At 39.2% G+C, this 15780-nt stretch overlaps 1 protein-coding gene across 2 annotated transcripts; it reads right to left on the minus strand.

The window, feature by feature from the left end:
- Positions 1-3337: 3337 nt before the first annotated feature.
- On the minus strand, positions 3338-10265 carry TLR7 (toll like receptor 7). 2 transcript variants are annotated; one of them, XM_088520222.1, is made up of 3 exons: positions 10229-10265; positions 10124-10170; positions 3338-6486 (listed from the first exon to the last, which is right to left on the minus strand). In XM_088520222.1, exons 1-3 carry the CDS (start codon positions 10248-10250, stop codon positions 3346-3348), a joined length of 3210 nt encoding a protein of 1069 aa, XP_088376348.1. In that variant the 5' UTR covers positions 10251-10265; the 3' UTR covers positions 3338-3345. The 2 variants fall into 2 exon arrangements, with proteins under 2 accessions (XP_088376348.1, XP_088376347.1); XM_088520221.1 differs by having other exon boundaries at positions 3338-6426; positions 10124-10256.
- Between the last annotated feature and the right edge of the window lie 5515 nt (positions 10266-15780).

Raw genomic sequence — 15780 nt, forward strand, 5'->3', positions numbered from 1 at the left:
CAGATCTGGAGATGATGGTGAATTAATGTGTAGGCCTTTTGCATTTAGGCACACGATTTGTTTCCAAACTAGGAGGTTACCTTTGATATGTAGTCAATTAAGGTAAGCTTCTAGAGAGGCAAACTGAGCAAAATTATAACCTAAATTATTTTAATCTCTTGTTCGAAGTAAATGGAGAAAGTAATGTTTTTTTCAGATGAACAACCTATCACACAGCTTAAAGAGAGGCAAATACTTTACAGAAGATAATTTAGGAAGAGATCAGAGGTTTTCAGAAGGTAAAAAATATATTCTTGATTTTGGGCTGACTGTTGGAGCGACTATTTCCAAAAAAGTTATCTACTACAGACCAAAGGGTTCTACACTTTTTTTTTTTTTTTAAGATGCTATTATTAAGTTCCTTTACAGGATAACATATTTGTACCACAGTACTCAACTTTGTATCAGGAAAAGACCCTAAGCAAGCTAATGTAACTTAGAAATTAGGTCTACTTTGACTCCTACAGATCTGTTCCAGACTAAATGAATCTCACAGGCAGTCACCTGAAGTTGCTTATATATCAGTTCTTAAAAAGAATGAAAGAATAGTGATTGTTATACTCATATAAACCTATGCAGTAAATAAGGATAGTTATTACCAGTTTTCATTTGATATTCTTGTGGCAAAATAGTGATGTGAACGGGACATTTTTTCTGCTGATTCTACAATGACTGTACAAACTTGATAAATGCATCAACATTCTCCTTCCCTTTTTCTCTTCTGCCTTCTTCCTCTCTATGAGCGGCCTTTCCAGGTCATGTAGGCTAAATAACAAGCCCAAAATGCGGTAAAATCTTTCCAGGGAAATAGCAACTGATGTAGAACAGTTTCGGCCATCAGACCTGCCGTTGATAGCGCTCCAGATGTTTTCCAATCCACGTGGCATAGTCTTTCAGGATCAACTTGCTATAATTGCACACGTAGCCCATAGCAGCATTCACCTCTTCTTAACTAAAGACATCGGCTATGTAACCACCTACATCTGTACTAGCCACCAGAGGAATCCTTTACAATCAATGGATAGAAATACTACTTTTGAGGTGCCATTCCTTTGGCCTGTCTTAAACTTCTCTAAGAGGATGAGGATAGTCATATCCTCAAAACATCTGCATCTCATTTTCAAAGAGAAAACAAAGCCTAGTCTGGTTAACACAGCTGTGGATGTCTACATTTAAGTCAGTTGAATGCCCTTAATACCATATCCTCTTTAACTTCACACAAGGTCACAAGCTATGCCACCCTGAAACCCTGAGTCACAGAAACCTCTGAACTCTTCAGCGTTATGTGGATCTAAATAAATGGAGAGATTGCTACACGAGCTTGTCAAGCATGCCCCAAGATTAACAATCCTCATAGATTTTAAGCATAAATTATTAGTTTGAATCTCCCCATACTGACCCTCTGACTTCTGCTCAATGGAAGAGGAGAAAATACTTCTCTCCTTAGTCTCTGATAAGCCAATTGACCTTACACCCCTTCCTTCACCACCTGGGCCCAGGAGCAAGCACTTACTCCAAGCAGAAGTAGTGATGTGGGGAGAGGGATGAAGATGATGCGGGAGTACCTGAAGAGCAGGAGTATTTATATAAACATTACCTTATGAAAAGAGTAGTATTACAGCTCATGTTATTCTGTTTAGAGGTACAGATTATTTAGGCTTATAAACACAAGAGTTAGTTATTTGAAAATTATTCTACAAAACGCAGCCATAAAACACCCCTCTTTTAACGAGGGCTTCCCGCTCTCCTGCTTCTGTTGTTAATTGATAAAAATGCTGTGACAAGCTGGAAAAAAACCCTGTTACATACAGTTTGTCTTGTTTGTGTGTGCCTGCATGCCTGGAGTTAAATCAAGAACGGGTTATTCAAAGAAAGAACCAAGCAGAACAGAAGACTAGTTACAAGACTAGTAATAGAAATAAGCATTTTAGATATGCAAAAGTTATCAGTGCCCTCTCCCTCTGGGCCAGAGCAGTCACAAATGATAGTCAGCAGAATTGAAAAAGATGGCAGAGAGAGAGGAGAAGCTGCTCAGCTTGGGCTATGGAAAAAAACACCAGGCAAGGAGAGAGAGCGTACCGTTCCTGCCAAAACAGAGAGAATTGCAATACGCAGAACCTTCTTGTGCAACGCACAGGGAGATTTATGCTGCCATTATAGAGACTTCATCTGAAACACCATGATGTGTTTTATGAGGATGTGCTATGAACCAGAGTAGGGAGCAGGCTTGGGCAATTTTCTTTTTTTTTTCCTTTTTTTTTTTTGTCTTTTTAACTTTCTTTATTTTTCAGGCTATTTCTAAAGCCAGACTGGTTCCCAGCTCTGTTTTTTTTTCAGTGGAGCCCCAACAGCCCCTGTAAAGGGCAGCCTGCCCACGGATCAAAGAGGGCTTTAGGCTGGCACTGACACAGGCCTCTGGAGCACCCACAGCCTACCTAAAGAAAGAGCAGGAGGCTTTCGTTGTGTGGCTAGGTGTTACATGCTTGGTGATTTTTAAATGATATTTTGTTTTGAAGAAAGTCTAGGCAGGCAGAGGCAAGTGATTCAGCCACCTTAACATCTCCTTAGGGGCCAACCCTTCCAGGACCTGCTGACACAAAACAAGGTCTCTGGACCAAAAGAGGGAAGCTGAGCTCCTCCTAGGCAGGGGTGAAAACTGAAGGCCTGACACTGAAGAGGAGCTCTGAGTTCTCTAAAGGAAACCAGCTCAACCAGCAGACTAGAAGATAGGTGAAGTGAAAAATGAAGCGGCTATTAGAAATTATCAGTGAAAATTTCTTCAGGGCATAATTTAACAAATGCTTTTCCCTTTTTATTCTTTAATAAGTAAAACACGAACTTTTCTTGGAGTATTTTCTCACAAGAATACTTTTCCAGTTTTACATAGACACACACATACAGAAACCATATTTTTCTATTAAAATCACATTTACTCAAACAGTGATCCAAACAGCAGCAACTTCAAGCACAGCCAAATTCCTCCCATCAGTCTGTGTACTACAGTGAGCTGAGGAAGTGTCTTACCGAACACTTGGCCCAACCACAGGAAATGCTGGAAGCCTCCAGTGAACTGAAAGGTGGAAGTGGTGATTCTCTTCTAAACCAGGTACTTCCAGTGAGTAGTGCATCCTATTTTGCTGTGCAACAGTAAACGCCAAGCAAGGTGCATATCAATTAGACATCTGTGCTGGCAACAGTTTGTGTTGAATCTTGTCATAGTGAAACCAGGCAATGAACTTTAAGACTAATCATGCTTTTCTTTGTGGGATATTATATCAAAACAATATTTTACATGGAGCACTATGGCTAAACGGTTTCTTGGAGAAGCTTATTGTAAGCTAGGGTATTGTTCATAGTTATTGCATTTTTCAGGCACTGCCAGAAATAGGGCTGAGATCGAGGGTTAGTTGGCCATTCCAGGACAGAATTTCTGCACAGTCTTTTCCTCAGCTGGACATATCGGGACTTCTGCAAAACCTTTTCAAGAAATATCAAAACAATTACATCAATTTTTTCATCCATAAGTCGCTGGTGGGCCATGTAAAATGTTGTCTTGAAGCTTCCACTTTTCATATATTTATTGGTAAGGACAAATATGGTCTTTTTGCTCAGCCGAATGCTCTGGGAAAGGTTGTCAAAGACTGGCTGTCCTGGGAGCCAGTCCCTTTCTTCCAGGCATAGATTGAACTGTCTGGCCTTTTGATCTTCCAGTTTTCCAACCAATTCTGTCATTACCCACTCATTCACAGCTGGATCTTTACTGTCATAGGCAATAAAGGCATCATAGCAAGTATCTGCTAAAGGTAAACGGCGATAGCCCTTCAACTTGGCAGTACAGTAATGGTAACTGTACCACACATCCCAGAAATAGAGATGGCTCATAACTGCAAACATCATAAAACCTAGGATAGCTGAAGATGATACAGCATACAGGATCAAATAGGAGGTGTCTAACTCACAGGTATACAGATCTAAGAAAACCACACTCTTTCCTCTATGTGCCCCTGGGCCAGCACAGGTCACATCTGTGGCCAGGAGTGGAATAGTCACCTGGGTCTGATTGATCCACCAAACAAACCACACTGCATCACAGTTGCATTTGAAAGGATTGCCATGCAAAAGCAACATCTTCAGATTGTTAATGACATTTTCAGGAAAGCTAGATTTCTTAATTATTTGGATCTTGTTTGAGCTGAGATCCAGGTATTTCAAATTAAAAGCACCTCTGAGAAAATGTTTGGTGAGCCGTTTAATGTGATTGTTTCTGAGTATCAGTTTTTGGAGGCTTGAAGAACAGTTGGACAGTTCTTCGGCAACTGAAGGCAGAAGATTATTGCTAAGGTCCAATGTTGTTAATTTCTTCAGGAACCTAAGCATTTCCCATCTGAAAATCTTCAGTTTGTTATTGGTTAAGTTGAGCATCCTGAGTTCAGAGGGCATAGCTTCAAAAACACCAGCAGGCAAAGAAGCGAGAGAATTGAAGGAAATATCCAGTTCCTCTAGGCTGGTCAGATTTTTGAAGAATGACAGGTATCTAGCATTTCCTTCCATCCATAAAACATCTAAGCGATTTCCTTTGAATTCTAAAACTTTGAGAGATTGGCTTTCCATCCCTGTATTAATAGAGGTAGAAATCTCATTCTCATTCATCATCAACTTCTTCAGATAAGACAAGTTTTTCATAAAATTAAGCACATGTGTAACGCCTTCTGCAAGAAAATAATGTTGGTTATTGCTTAGATCTAGAACTTCTAGAAATTTCAGCTCTTTGAAAGCAGTTGAGTATAGCAAATCAATTCGATTGTTAGAAAAATCCAGATATTTTAGTCCAGACAGGTAGGAGAATTCACTTCCATTTAAAGTTTGACTTACTGCATTACCTGACAAGTTGAGGCATCTGAGGAACCCAAGATCCTGAAAATCTGAAGGACTAATAAAAAATATGTTATTTCTGCTTAAATCCAAAGTTTGTCCATACCCCAGGCAATCCTGATTAACCAAAGGTTGGTAGGAAGCAGCCTCTTTGTCTTTGGACTTGCAACTTCTCCCATATTCATCATATCGGAAATAATGCATATCTTGTAATATTTGCCTGTTGTACTGCTCTACTGAAATGCTGGGATTAGAGCAAAATCTGTAACAGTTGCCTTCACCTGAAGAAGGAGAAATTTTATTCACTGATAGGTCAATGAATTTCAGACCTGGGAATTTTTTGAACACTTTCAGATCAGCAACTTTGATAAAATTAGTTCCAAGATCCAATACTGTCAGATTTTTAAGACTAAGCAATGGATTTAGATTTTCTTGCCTCAGTTCTTTAAAGACATAACCCCTGAGCCTCAGAGTTTCTAGGTTAACAAGGGAAGAAAATGTCTTAGATAGGTTCAAAGATGGAGAATATACCTGCAGTTGAAAATTAAAGGACAAATCAAGTTCTACAAGACTAGGAATAAGCTTCAAAAACTGAGCATCCCCAATCTCCTTTGCAAGGAAGTTTTGGGAGAGGTCAAGCTCTTTGAGATTCACAGTGTTTTTAAACCAGCTGCTGGGTATTCTCTGAAGAGAGTTGCTGTGAAGTCGCAGAATTTTTAATTGTTTCAAGGACTGGAAAGCGTTTGGATGTATCTCTATTGTGCCTTTGGGGCAGGGAGTACAAGGATATGGGGCATTATAGCACCGTGGGCAATTACCACTCAGATCAAGGATTTCTAGGTTATGAAGGGCAATTAAGTCATGTTCATGAATCACTTGAATCACGTTATTGTAAATATACAATTCCTTTAGAGTTGATGACAAATTGGGTGGAATATAAGTTAAGTTGTTAGACTTCAAGGACAGTATTGTTAAATTTTTCAGGTCCAGAAATGCAGTTTCTTCAATTTCAAATGACCTATAGCAGGGATTGCGGTAGTAGCAGTTCTGTCCCAAATATAGTACCTCTATGTTTGTTAGTTCTGACAAATTTGCTCTTGTAATGGAAGAGATGCTGTTTGCTTCCAGGCTTAGCAGACGTAAAGCAGTAGGAAGGCCCCGTGGTATTTCCACTAGCTGGTTTGCATCCAAATACAATGACTTCAGTCTTGTCAATGCAGCAAAACTGCCAATCTCAATCTGTGGTGGACTGATACAGGCATTGTCTTTGGGTCCCAGTTTGACTGGCACACAGTTGCACCTGAAGTCAATCTCCAGAAGGTTTTTGAGATGAGCAAAGGATGTTGGATAGACATGTGGGATATGGTTAATAGTGAGGGTAAGATTGGTAGCATTTGTAGGGATTCCTTGGGGGATTTCCGTAAGGCGACGATCAGTGCAGTCCACTCTTACAGTAGCTCCAATGACTTCTACATCACAGGGTAAACTTTTGGGAAACCAAATTCCTGACAGCATCTTTGGAAATACGAAGAGCAAAACATATGGCAATGCATTTGGGATCTTTGTATAAGGCACCTAAAAATATGAAAACAGTGAGGTATTAATTTAATGCAATGGGAATATATGGCATATCACATCAACCGTATTTTGTATATTATCAGATCAAAGATACATCTAAGCCAGGGACCTTTCGCCCCACACTGGCTATTAGTGCAGGAAGGATGCTAAATCTGGGAAATTCATGTATGGGTATTTCCTCGGCTGCTTTCTGAGCAACAAGAAGGCCAAAGTCCCACAGGAATATAAAGAACCTGCCAAAATAAATCATAAGTCTTTGCAGTCTTGCCTACTTTAGAGATTGGTGTTCACTATGGGGAGAACAATGGGGTATTAATGATTCACAACATACTAGTTATTTCCTCGGCAGAAGTCAATGTCAAAGAAACCTTGTCCTTTTGAGGAGAAGTACCTGGTCAGGTAAGCAGACTGTCCAGGTCTTGGTTTGCACAATCCAGGTAGAGGGACTGTGAGCATTTTGCTGCCTTGCAAAGCTCCGTAGCTGCTTGCATCTAGTACCAGCCTTGGACTGGTCAAGACATTTGAACATGGTCAAAAGCCCAACAATCAAAATCCAGATTTCTCCCTCGATAACCCATTTTTTAAGGATTGGAAAGCAATACAAGGCAGAGGGAATATTGTTTAATAACCAGAATTATTTATGCATGGAATTACACTGACCCAGTTGAAAATCAGACGATTGGGTAAAATTTCAAAGATATATGAAAATATTTTTTTACCTTCAGCTGGCATATATAATTAGGACCTTCTCATCCTATCAACAGTATGCCTGAAACATATTTTGCAGGTAACACAGATGTAGAGGTTAAACAGGGCTGCCTGTTGTATCCTCTGTTTACTTAGACCACTGTATCTCCTCAGTTATGTTCTTCTGCTTTACTTCACATAACAATGCTAAGTCTATTTTTCATTTATATGTCTACCTAGACGAGTGACCAGTAAGGAAGCAAATGAAAGAGAAGCTAGATCAAATCTCATGCAGCACTGCACTTCTCCTCTGTGAATTCAAATACCAAATGAGGTTACTTCAGAGATCTATTCAATCAGCTTTTGAACACAAAGCTCAGGAAAGAAAGAAAAAAGCAAAAACCTGCTGCCAACCTCGAACTGTCATATAAAACTCATACCAGTAACCTGCTATTCTGTATGACCACAGCCTTTCCTCTGGCATGACTTCCTTCCTTTTGCATTGCTAGGAAGTATTACAGAGGTTTCTTCAACAGATCCACAGAAAAGAGAAAGGTACTTAAATATCCAGGATTTTACACATGACTATCACTATACACGTACTCAGGGAAAGCTGAAAGAACGACCTAGAGCAAGACCATAAACATGAATTCCAAGTCTGGAATTCTATTTTCATTTTCATTATTATTGACTCTTTTGATGGCATTTGTTAAAAACTGAAATAACTTTAATTTGGGTTACAGTAATTCACTTTGGAAACTCACCCAGACTGAGGCCACTAGATAAGATAGTTCACCAGGGTCTTCAGAGTGGTCTAACCAATCCACTTTAGAGGCTGATTAACTTTTCTGATTTCCTGATATAGACAAGCATTTGGATGAAAATGGTGAATAAGAATAATCAGAGCAAGTGGAGAGCTAATCAGGAGAAGATAAAATGCATTCAATTTCTCCTGTTATCTTTTATTTTATAAAACTCTTCTCCATTAATATGGTCAGAGAAGTGGGAAGTGGGAAGGTCAATACCATTGAGATTAATTACATGGAAAACTAAAGATCTTTGGAAAAAAAGGAACATTTCAGATGTTGTAAACATTTGTAAACATTACATGTGGTAAACATTTTCCTTCTTCCTTTTCCAAAGGGCTCATTGAATCCTGCATGCAAGTGGCTGTTTATTAGGATAATGCAGCCCTAAGAGGTCCCACCCTAACAACTTCGCTGTCCTTGGCTCCACATCTCCATATGACTGCCTCTCTTCCCCTTCCAGGCATTATGCACCCTGGGGGTCCACAGTTCCTGTGAGCCAAGGGAGATTCCCATAAAACATGGCAGAAAGTTGGGAAACCACAGACTCTCCCTGAACAGCAGGACATGTCAGACCATCACACGGATGCCTTTTACATGCACCCATTGATGCGTGCCACAACAGCGTGCAGAGTACAAAACCATCGCCCATGTAACTGTCTACCAAGCAAATTTCTCATGACTGCAATGGATTAGATTTTAACAGCTTGCACTGCCTTGCGAGGACACTATCTTGCATTGTCCTTAAGAGAAATGCTGAAAGATTTTATGCTGCCAAAATAATAGCTGCCAGCATCGTAACTGGCAGCATTGTAACTTATTAATTTTTATTACTACAGTAGTGCATTTTATTTATTAGTGCTATTCATTCAAGTCCATGCTTTGACATTTAGGCCTTACCTATCACTGAAATGTATGTTTAATGGCAATTTTAAAATAAGGAAGGAAAACCTCTGCACTGGCTTGGGAGTCAAAACGAAAGATTTACTGTTCCTTGAGGAAAAGCTAATCAGAATCTACCTTTTAAAAAGATTTACTAAACCAGATTAAAACCCTCTGTAGTTTGTCCAAGCACTAGACTAGGGTTTGGGCAATGTGGAATTGCTGTCTAGATCATTGCGAACCTTCTACATGAACTTGTACTCAGATACCATGTTCAACCACCTAATCTTAGGCTTTTACCAAAAGTTCCTCCCTTTAGTGCCATCATCCTGGGCCCTGGCATTGAAGAGAGAGGGGGAGAGAAAGGAGAGAAGCCCCCTTCAGATTTCTGCATACGGACAGAGTTCTGAGTAACTACGCTCCTAACACAGACTCATTGGCCACATGCCCAAAACTAGGTGCAATGAATCTGGGCCTTAGATACCTGCACAAATAACATTTTTAAGTAAGTTCCTTAAGATGCCAAAATATGCATATTCAGATTTTCAAAATGTTCCAATCATGAACTTTGGGCAATTGCTATATACATAGGAACTGAAGTGTCTTTGTGGAGCTAACTGAGCTTCTAACATCGTTAGGCTTCGTTTCTGTTTTATGTGTTTCTTCTTCCTGAAACCCTTTTAGTCTAATGTCTATTTATATTGTAAACAGTTACGCTATGATGCTGTGTCTAACTATTTTCAGGCATAACATGCAGTGTTATTACAACAGCAAAAAATCGTAAAAATTTGAAGAAATAAATAACGATAAGTTGTGCAAAGTCTCTGGAATGAGAAAAAAAAGCATAAAAGGAAAGCTAGTGTAACAATGCGAACTGTCGTTTTCTCTGTGATTATGCTTGGTTCTATAAAAAGTTAAAAAAGCACTAATATTAACTGAACACCTGCATAAACCAAACATACATTTTTTTTCTGTAGTTAGTTCATACATACTCTAAAATGTCAAAGGTTTGAGAGAAAGCAGCTTCTTAAAAGCTACAGATATCATAGAACACATTATTATACTTGGTCTGTATTACATTAGTGTGAAGAAATGCTATGCATGCCATTATGTATGGCAGCTTATAACCACAACAGCTAATTTGAACATGTAGAAAGAAAGAAAGAAAAAAAAAAGGAAGATAACATTCTTAAAAATCTCCCAGTATTGTTCCAGTTAAAGAGTTTTAAGAACAAGTTTAAAATTAAAGTTTAACCTACCATTTTCTGAGCTCTTCCAAGTCTGAAAGGTTTGTTGTTAGATGACACTAATCAATGCAGAAGAAAACAGCAGAAAAGGGGTCCCCACTGGGTCAGCTCAGGTACAAAGGAGAGTAGACCAAGACATAATTCACACCAGACAACACAGTAACCACTACTCTTTCTTCTCCATGGCTGAACTGCAACTTGGAGAAATAATTTAATGTGAAACAACTGCCGCAACCCACTTCCTCAAATATTTGTCTTAAAAATTGAAACAGCAGTACCTCCACCCTCTTTTACTTAGCATAAAAACAACTGAGAGCACTCTTATTTTTTTTCCCCCTTCTATACAAATTTACACATTACTCATAAATCCACGTGCTGCTGTGTCAAAAGATTTCATTCCTTTGGTCTCATATGCAGCAATTGGTTCTCTTCTTTGCTACATTTGTTCGTGATTTTCATTTTAAGCTGTCTATTTTACCCAGTCTCCTTCCTTCAGCAACTGTATTAAGACCTACCCCAAGAAGGTGAACAGACAGGAAACCCCACTGGAAAACAATTGCAAAATACTTGCAAGGAGAACATAATATTAATCAGACAGGAGATGAATGTGCTACATGCATTTGCTTGAGACAAACAAGGTTTGCAGAAGTCAAGTTCCTTTTTCTCCCCCTCTCCCTTTTTTTAGTGTAAACTGCATGAACAGGGAAAGAGAGAGAAAAACATCCTAATACGCACAACACTTTAGAGATGGAAGCTTGATCATTATTATTGTTGTTTGGGATTTGTTCCTGCTGATGATAGGGCCAAGAACTGGGCTGTTAATAAAAAATCAGTTGAATGAATAAGTGAAGGGGACTTAGTGGGAGGAAACCAAAGTGAAGCAGAAAAACAAAAAAAGATAGTGGTAAGAGCATAGGAAACACCATGCAATTCAGTGAAAAAAGCATGGGAGAGAGTGTAGAAAGGAAGAACTTGAAAAGAACCTGGACATAGTCAGTGAAAAGCATTTCATGAACGTAGTGCTCCTCTGCAGAGTTTCATCCTTAGTTCCCAGGCTTAACAGGCAATGCTAGTTCAATGGTTATCATATTTGAATACTTTTTTTTTTTCGGTATTTCTTCTTTCCCTGCATATATTTTCTTTACGTTTTAAACAGCAATTCATGATTTCTCTGGCTGGTGTGCAGCTGAAGAACTCATTTCAAAAGACCAAAACTGCAACAATCAAGACAGAAAGGTTTTGCAATCATTCTTGAAAATTTCTCGTTAGTGGTTGAGACATATGGATATGAACAAATCCAAGAAAGTTCACAGAAAAAAACAGAACATTTACCACCATTAGGATTTCAATCAAGGGCTAAGAACGGGGCTCATAACTCACTATTGGTTCAGGATTCGATTTCTCTATTTCTCAAACTTTGTGCCTGATTACTAAAAATACTATAATAAAACATGAGTCTTCCACAATTGACTGGTAGCAGTATTTTTCTTTTCATGAAAGTGTCCCTGAGCTTTTCATTTGGGGCTATTATAAATAATGCAAATGTCTCACTAAAATCCTGCTGAGTTCTGCAAGACCATTCAGCACATTTTTGGTAAGAGGAAAATATTCATTGCAAGCAGTGTAGTTTTAACTATTCCACTCAGAATATTTCAAAGACTGTGAACCACCAGAGTAGAGAGTCAGGCTGAAGTCATTTATAGTTATTCAAATCAATATAAAACCAATGTATTTAATTAATTGCAAAGCAGTACCTAAGAGAATGGCTGTGCACCAACTGAAAGCGGAAAGTTTATTTCTACTGCCACCTAAACATATCCCCAGTGTACCATATTGAAACACAGATTGAACATGATGCCCTTTCACTTTAGTAACTTTTAAGTAGGTTTTCAAAGACACGATCACGACCCAACCTTGTTAATTTTCAATAGGTGCGCAATGTTTTTGGAAATCTGCCTTGCAGGCTATAGCTACAAATTTCAGAAGCTTTAATAACTCTACAGGTTTTTTGCCCTTTCTTTTTCTTTTGGATTTTTTTTGGGGGGGTGGGACTAAATTGGATTTTTTTTTCTTGATTAAGAACAACCTGCCATTCAGCCACGAGCATTTGAGTTTCAATTCCGTGTAGAGTGAAACTGCAACTAACTGAATGCTAAAAGAAATGCAGAGATCTTTTATTTTCCTCTTTTTTTTCCTTTCCTTTTTTATTATTTTGATCTAAGAACTGTGGGAAGCAGAGTACAGCAATATTTCCCTTCAGAAGGTGGAGGTGAATGCAGGGGAGCTCAGCAGTCCAAAACTTCAGAGCTATAATTTTGACTTTTTGAGGCACCAGGGAGTCACTGCCTTACTGATTTTAAAAATCTCAGGTTTGCTGCAGACATTGGGCAAAATCTTTCTTGGATGTTGTGAAATACAAAGTAAATGAAAGCAGAAAAGTACTTCCTACTGCAACATGTGCCAGGAAAGGTCGGTGGTAACAGCAAATGAACTTGTCTACCTTGCAGATGAAGCATATCATTTACCATAGAGAAAAAGTTTTAAATTTAATCTCTTTAATCCTTCTCCTGCAAGTCAAAATGAAAGCAAACTACTGAACATAAAACATTTTTTTTCCTCCTAAATGACAGCTCACGCAAATCACTTCCTTTGTTTCTCAAAATCAGGGTTCTACTGTGTTTAATGTAAAGCAGGTAGTTTAGTTAAAGTCTTACATCATGCCTTTTCAAAGGCATACTGCATAACAAAAATTATGTTAGCACCCTAAGTATTCATTGATAGTATTATGTTTGGAGTGTGACATTGCATAATTTATCCAAGAAATTATCACAAAGTTGCTCAATTTTTGAAATATGTAAGATGTCTCTTTAAATTGATGTGGACAGATGTACTAAGCGAAGCACAAAGAGAAATGGATAGGAAAATTGAGGAAATGGTAACAAAACCATTTGCAGAAGCCTTAAGGACAGTAAAATTGTAAAAACCCCGCTGAGAGCTGTTGCAGAGTTTGTAGGGGAGGGCACTAAAAATAACCAAAACAATAAGCAAAAGGCAACGTTGAGAAGATCAGCCCACGGCAAGGGCACAGCGGGTGATGACTGGTTGCTTTCAGATCAGCCCGTGAGAGGGGCGATGCTCCCAGCTCTGTGCTAAGAGCTTGCCCAACCATCTGGCACTGCAGCACGTCACTGAGGGGGCGCCTATCATCACAGAAAAACTCTGTTTCCAGGTTTTGAAAACTTATTACCCCACGCCAGCACAATGCCAGGATTTCCCATTTGGCACCTACCAAGCAGAGATCCATTTGCCACATGGGTAACATCTAGCTCGGGCAAGTAAGGCAGGCAGCACCCATAGCCTCTTGCTTGCCCTGTGTTGTATCGTTCGGTCTCTTTTCCCTCTTCCACCTTTGCCTGTCAGAACCGGCTTCCTTCAACGATCGCCCCTCAAGTGTCAGTCATGACGAGACACAGGGGAGGGTGCAGAACCAGGATTCAGCACGTAGTGACTGAGGGACAGCTTGGAGAGAGCCTTGCGCAGTGAAGGTGCCAGGTTATGCACAGGCTCAGGGATTGCTGCACACAGCCACCCTGCCTCAGGAAGGGCCCCCGCTTCTGACGTCGAAATGCTTCCACCCGTGACACCACCTTTCAAAAAGGCTGCAAGCACTTTTACACTAGAAAGTAAAATAATTACACTTTATGGCCATAGAAGAGGATTAGTCAAATTAGCATTTTGTGGGGTTTCGTTTCATCTCTGCCTAATTCTGCACATGCTACAGAGGTCCTAAGAGGAAGGCTACAGTACATTGAGGAGTTAGTGATCCACCTAAGTTGACCTGAATAAACACAGGCACGTACTGTACTGCAAATCAGCGGCTTTCAGGACTGTGCTGGACTCAGCCAGCTGCTTGTGGGGGAAGCCCACAGAATGCTAATTTGGCACATTTTGGACAAGGGTAATGGAGATGGAACTTCCTGTGTTTTAATCTATACCATGTGAGGAAGAACTTCTTTCCTGTGAGGGTAGCGTTGCCCTGGAACAGGCTGCCCAGAGAGGCTGTGGACTCTCTTTCTCTGGAGATCTTCAAACTCGCCTGGATGCCACCCTGTGCCACGTGCTCTGGGTGTCCCTGCTGGAGCAGGGGGATTGGACTAGTTGATCCCTAGAGGTCCCTTCCAACCTTGACCATTCTGGGATCTTTAGATTAAAATGAAACAACACATGTTCTGTCTACTGCACAGTACTCCTAGGAAAATCCTATAAAAACCTCCAAAGGCCAGAAGACTTATGAACCTCAGCATGAACTGTCTGAACAGTGTACTATGGACTGAGCAGAGATCAGGGATACTCCATTAGTTTGGAATTCCCAGCATTAGAAAGGACATAAGAAGGTTTAAACTGCTATCACATGCTCTGAGGTGTTAATAAAATAGTTGGCTTTCTTTCAAGAAAGCATGTGCCTTTCTTGCGGGACTCTGAAGAACATCCACCTGTTGACACAGAACACATGCAATCCAGTACTTTTTCTCCTTCAAAACAAAATAATTCTGTCTGGAGAAGAAAGTTTCTATTTAGTCCGAACTCTGCCACAATCTTCAAATCAAAAATGCAGAATGGGCCAATGAACACATGGTGTATAAAAAAAGACACACACCAAACAAAACAAAAAAAACTCCCACACAAAATACTGCAGTTTTATGAATATGGAAAAAAAAGTTGCTCTAGAGTCAAAGAAGTCTAAGTTAATCTTCAAAGTCTGTCAAATACTTACAGGATTTTCATCTCTACCTCTCTAACCTCACAAGGGTTTCAAGTGTTCAAAAGTGTTCCATACAGACAGGAAGCTTACTTCTTAAAGTTACTTCTGTTCATTCCCCCACCTAATCTTATCAAATAGAGGGCAATTGTTTTGCTTACAATAAGCTGAGAAGTAGGAACTTTCAACTGTTCAGAAGTGTTAACTCAAATTTTCAATGAAACCGTGGGCATGGTGTCATTTTTGTCAGACTATATAAAGGAGAAGGATGATCATTAAGAGGTATACTAGTCTGGTGTGAACACCAGTTCATGCTTACATCCAGGAAAGCTCATAGATAATTTATTAGTAAAGTTTAGACAAATAGGGAAGAATGAAAGCATTGATACTTGATCTGTGCAGGACATTTTCTTCATAAAACAAACAAATAAGAATAAAAAACACAAGCAGCATCTTGACCAGTGTAATTTTAAAGATTTATTTACAATACTTGTGCATAATAAAAGCAAACAATTCAGCATTTGGTTTGTAACAAAGAGCTGATCTATAAAATTGAAAAATAGTGGGTAGTAAGTTTATTGTCTATCTTATATGTGTAATAAGGTTTAAATTTTGGTGACACAATTAGGTCATTAACCCCCAGACTGTAGCCACATATTTCAAAGTAATATTTTAAAAACCTGTTTAGTACAATGGGTTAAATAATCATACATTAAAAAATAGCTTTCTGATTCAGTTAATAATGGAGATTCATTCCATTGTGGTATAAAGTATTTCAAAAATATAACTATAATGAGGAATTTCTGAGAGGACTTATAGCTGAACTGAATTCTGACTGCAATATCCTAGGAACTCATTTCTACACTCATTATATGAAGTAGTATGGGTGAAATTGTTTTCTTCATCTTAA

This window comes from Tinamus guttatus, unplaced genomic scaffold (genome assembly GCF_059628265.1).
Source record: "Tinamus guttatus ecotype Peru unplaced genomic scaffold, ASM5962826v1 Tinamus_guttatus_pri_ptg000083l, whole genome shotgun sequence".
NCBI lineage: Eukaryota > Metazoa > Chordata > Aves > Tinamiformes > Tinamidae > Tinamus > Tinamus guttatus.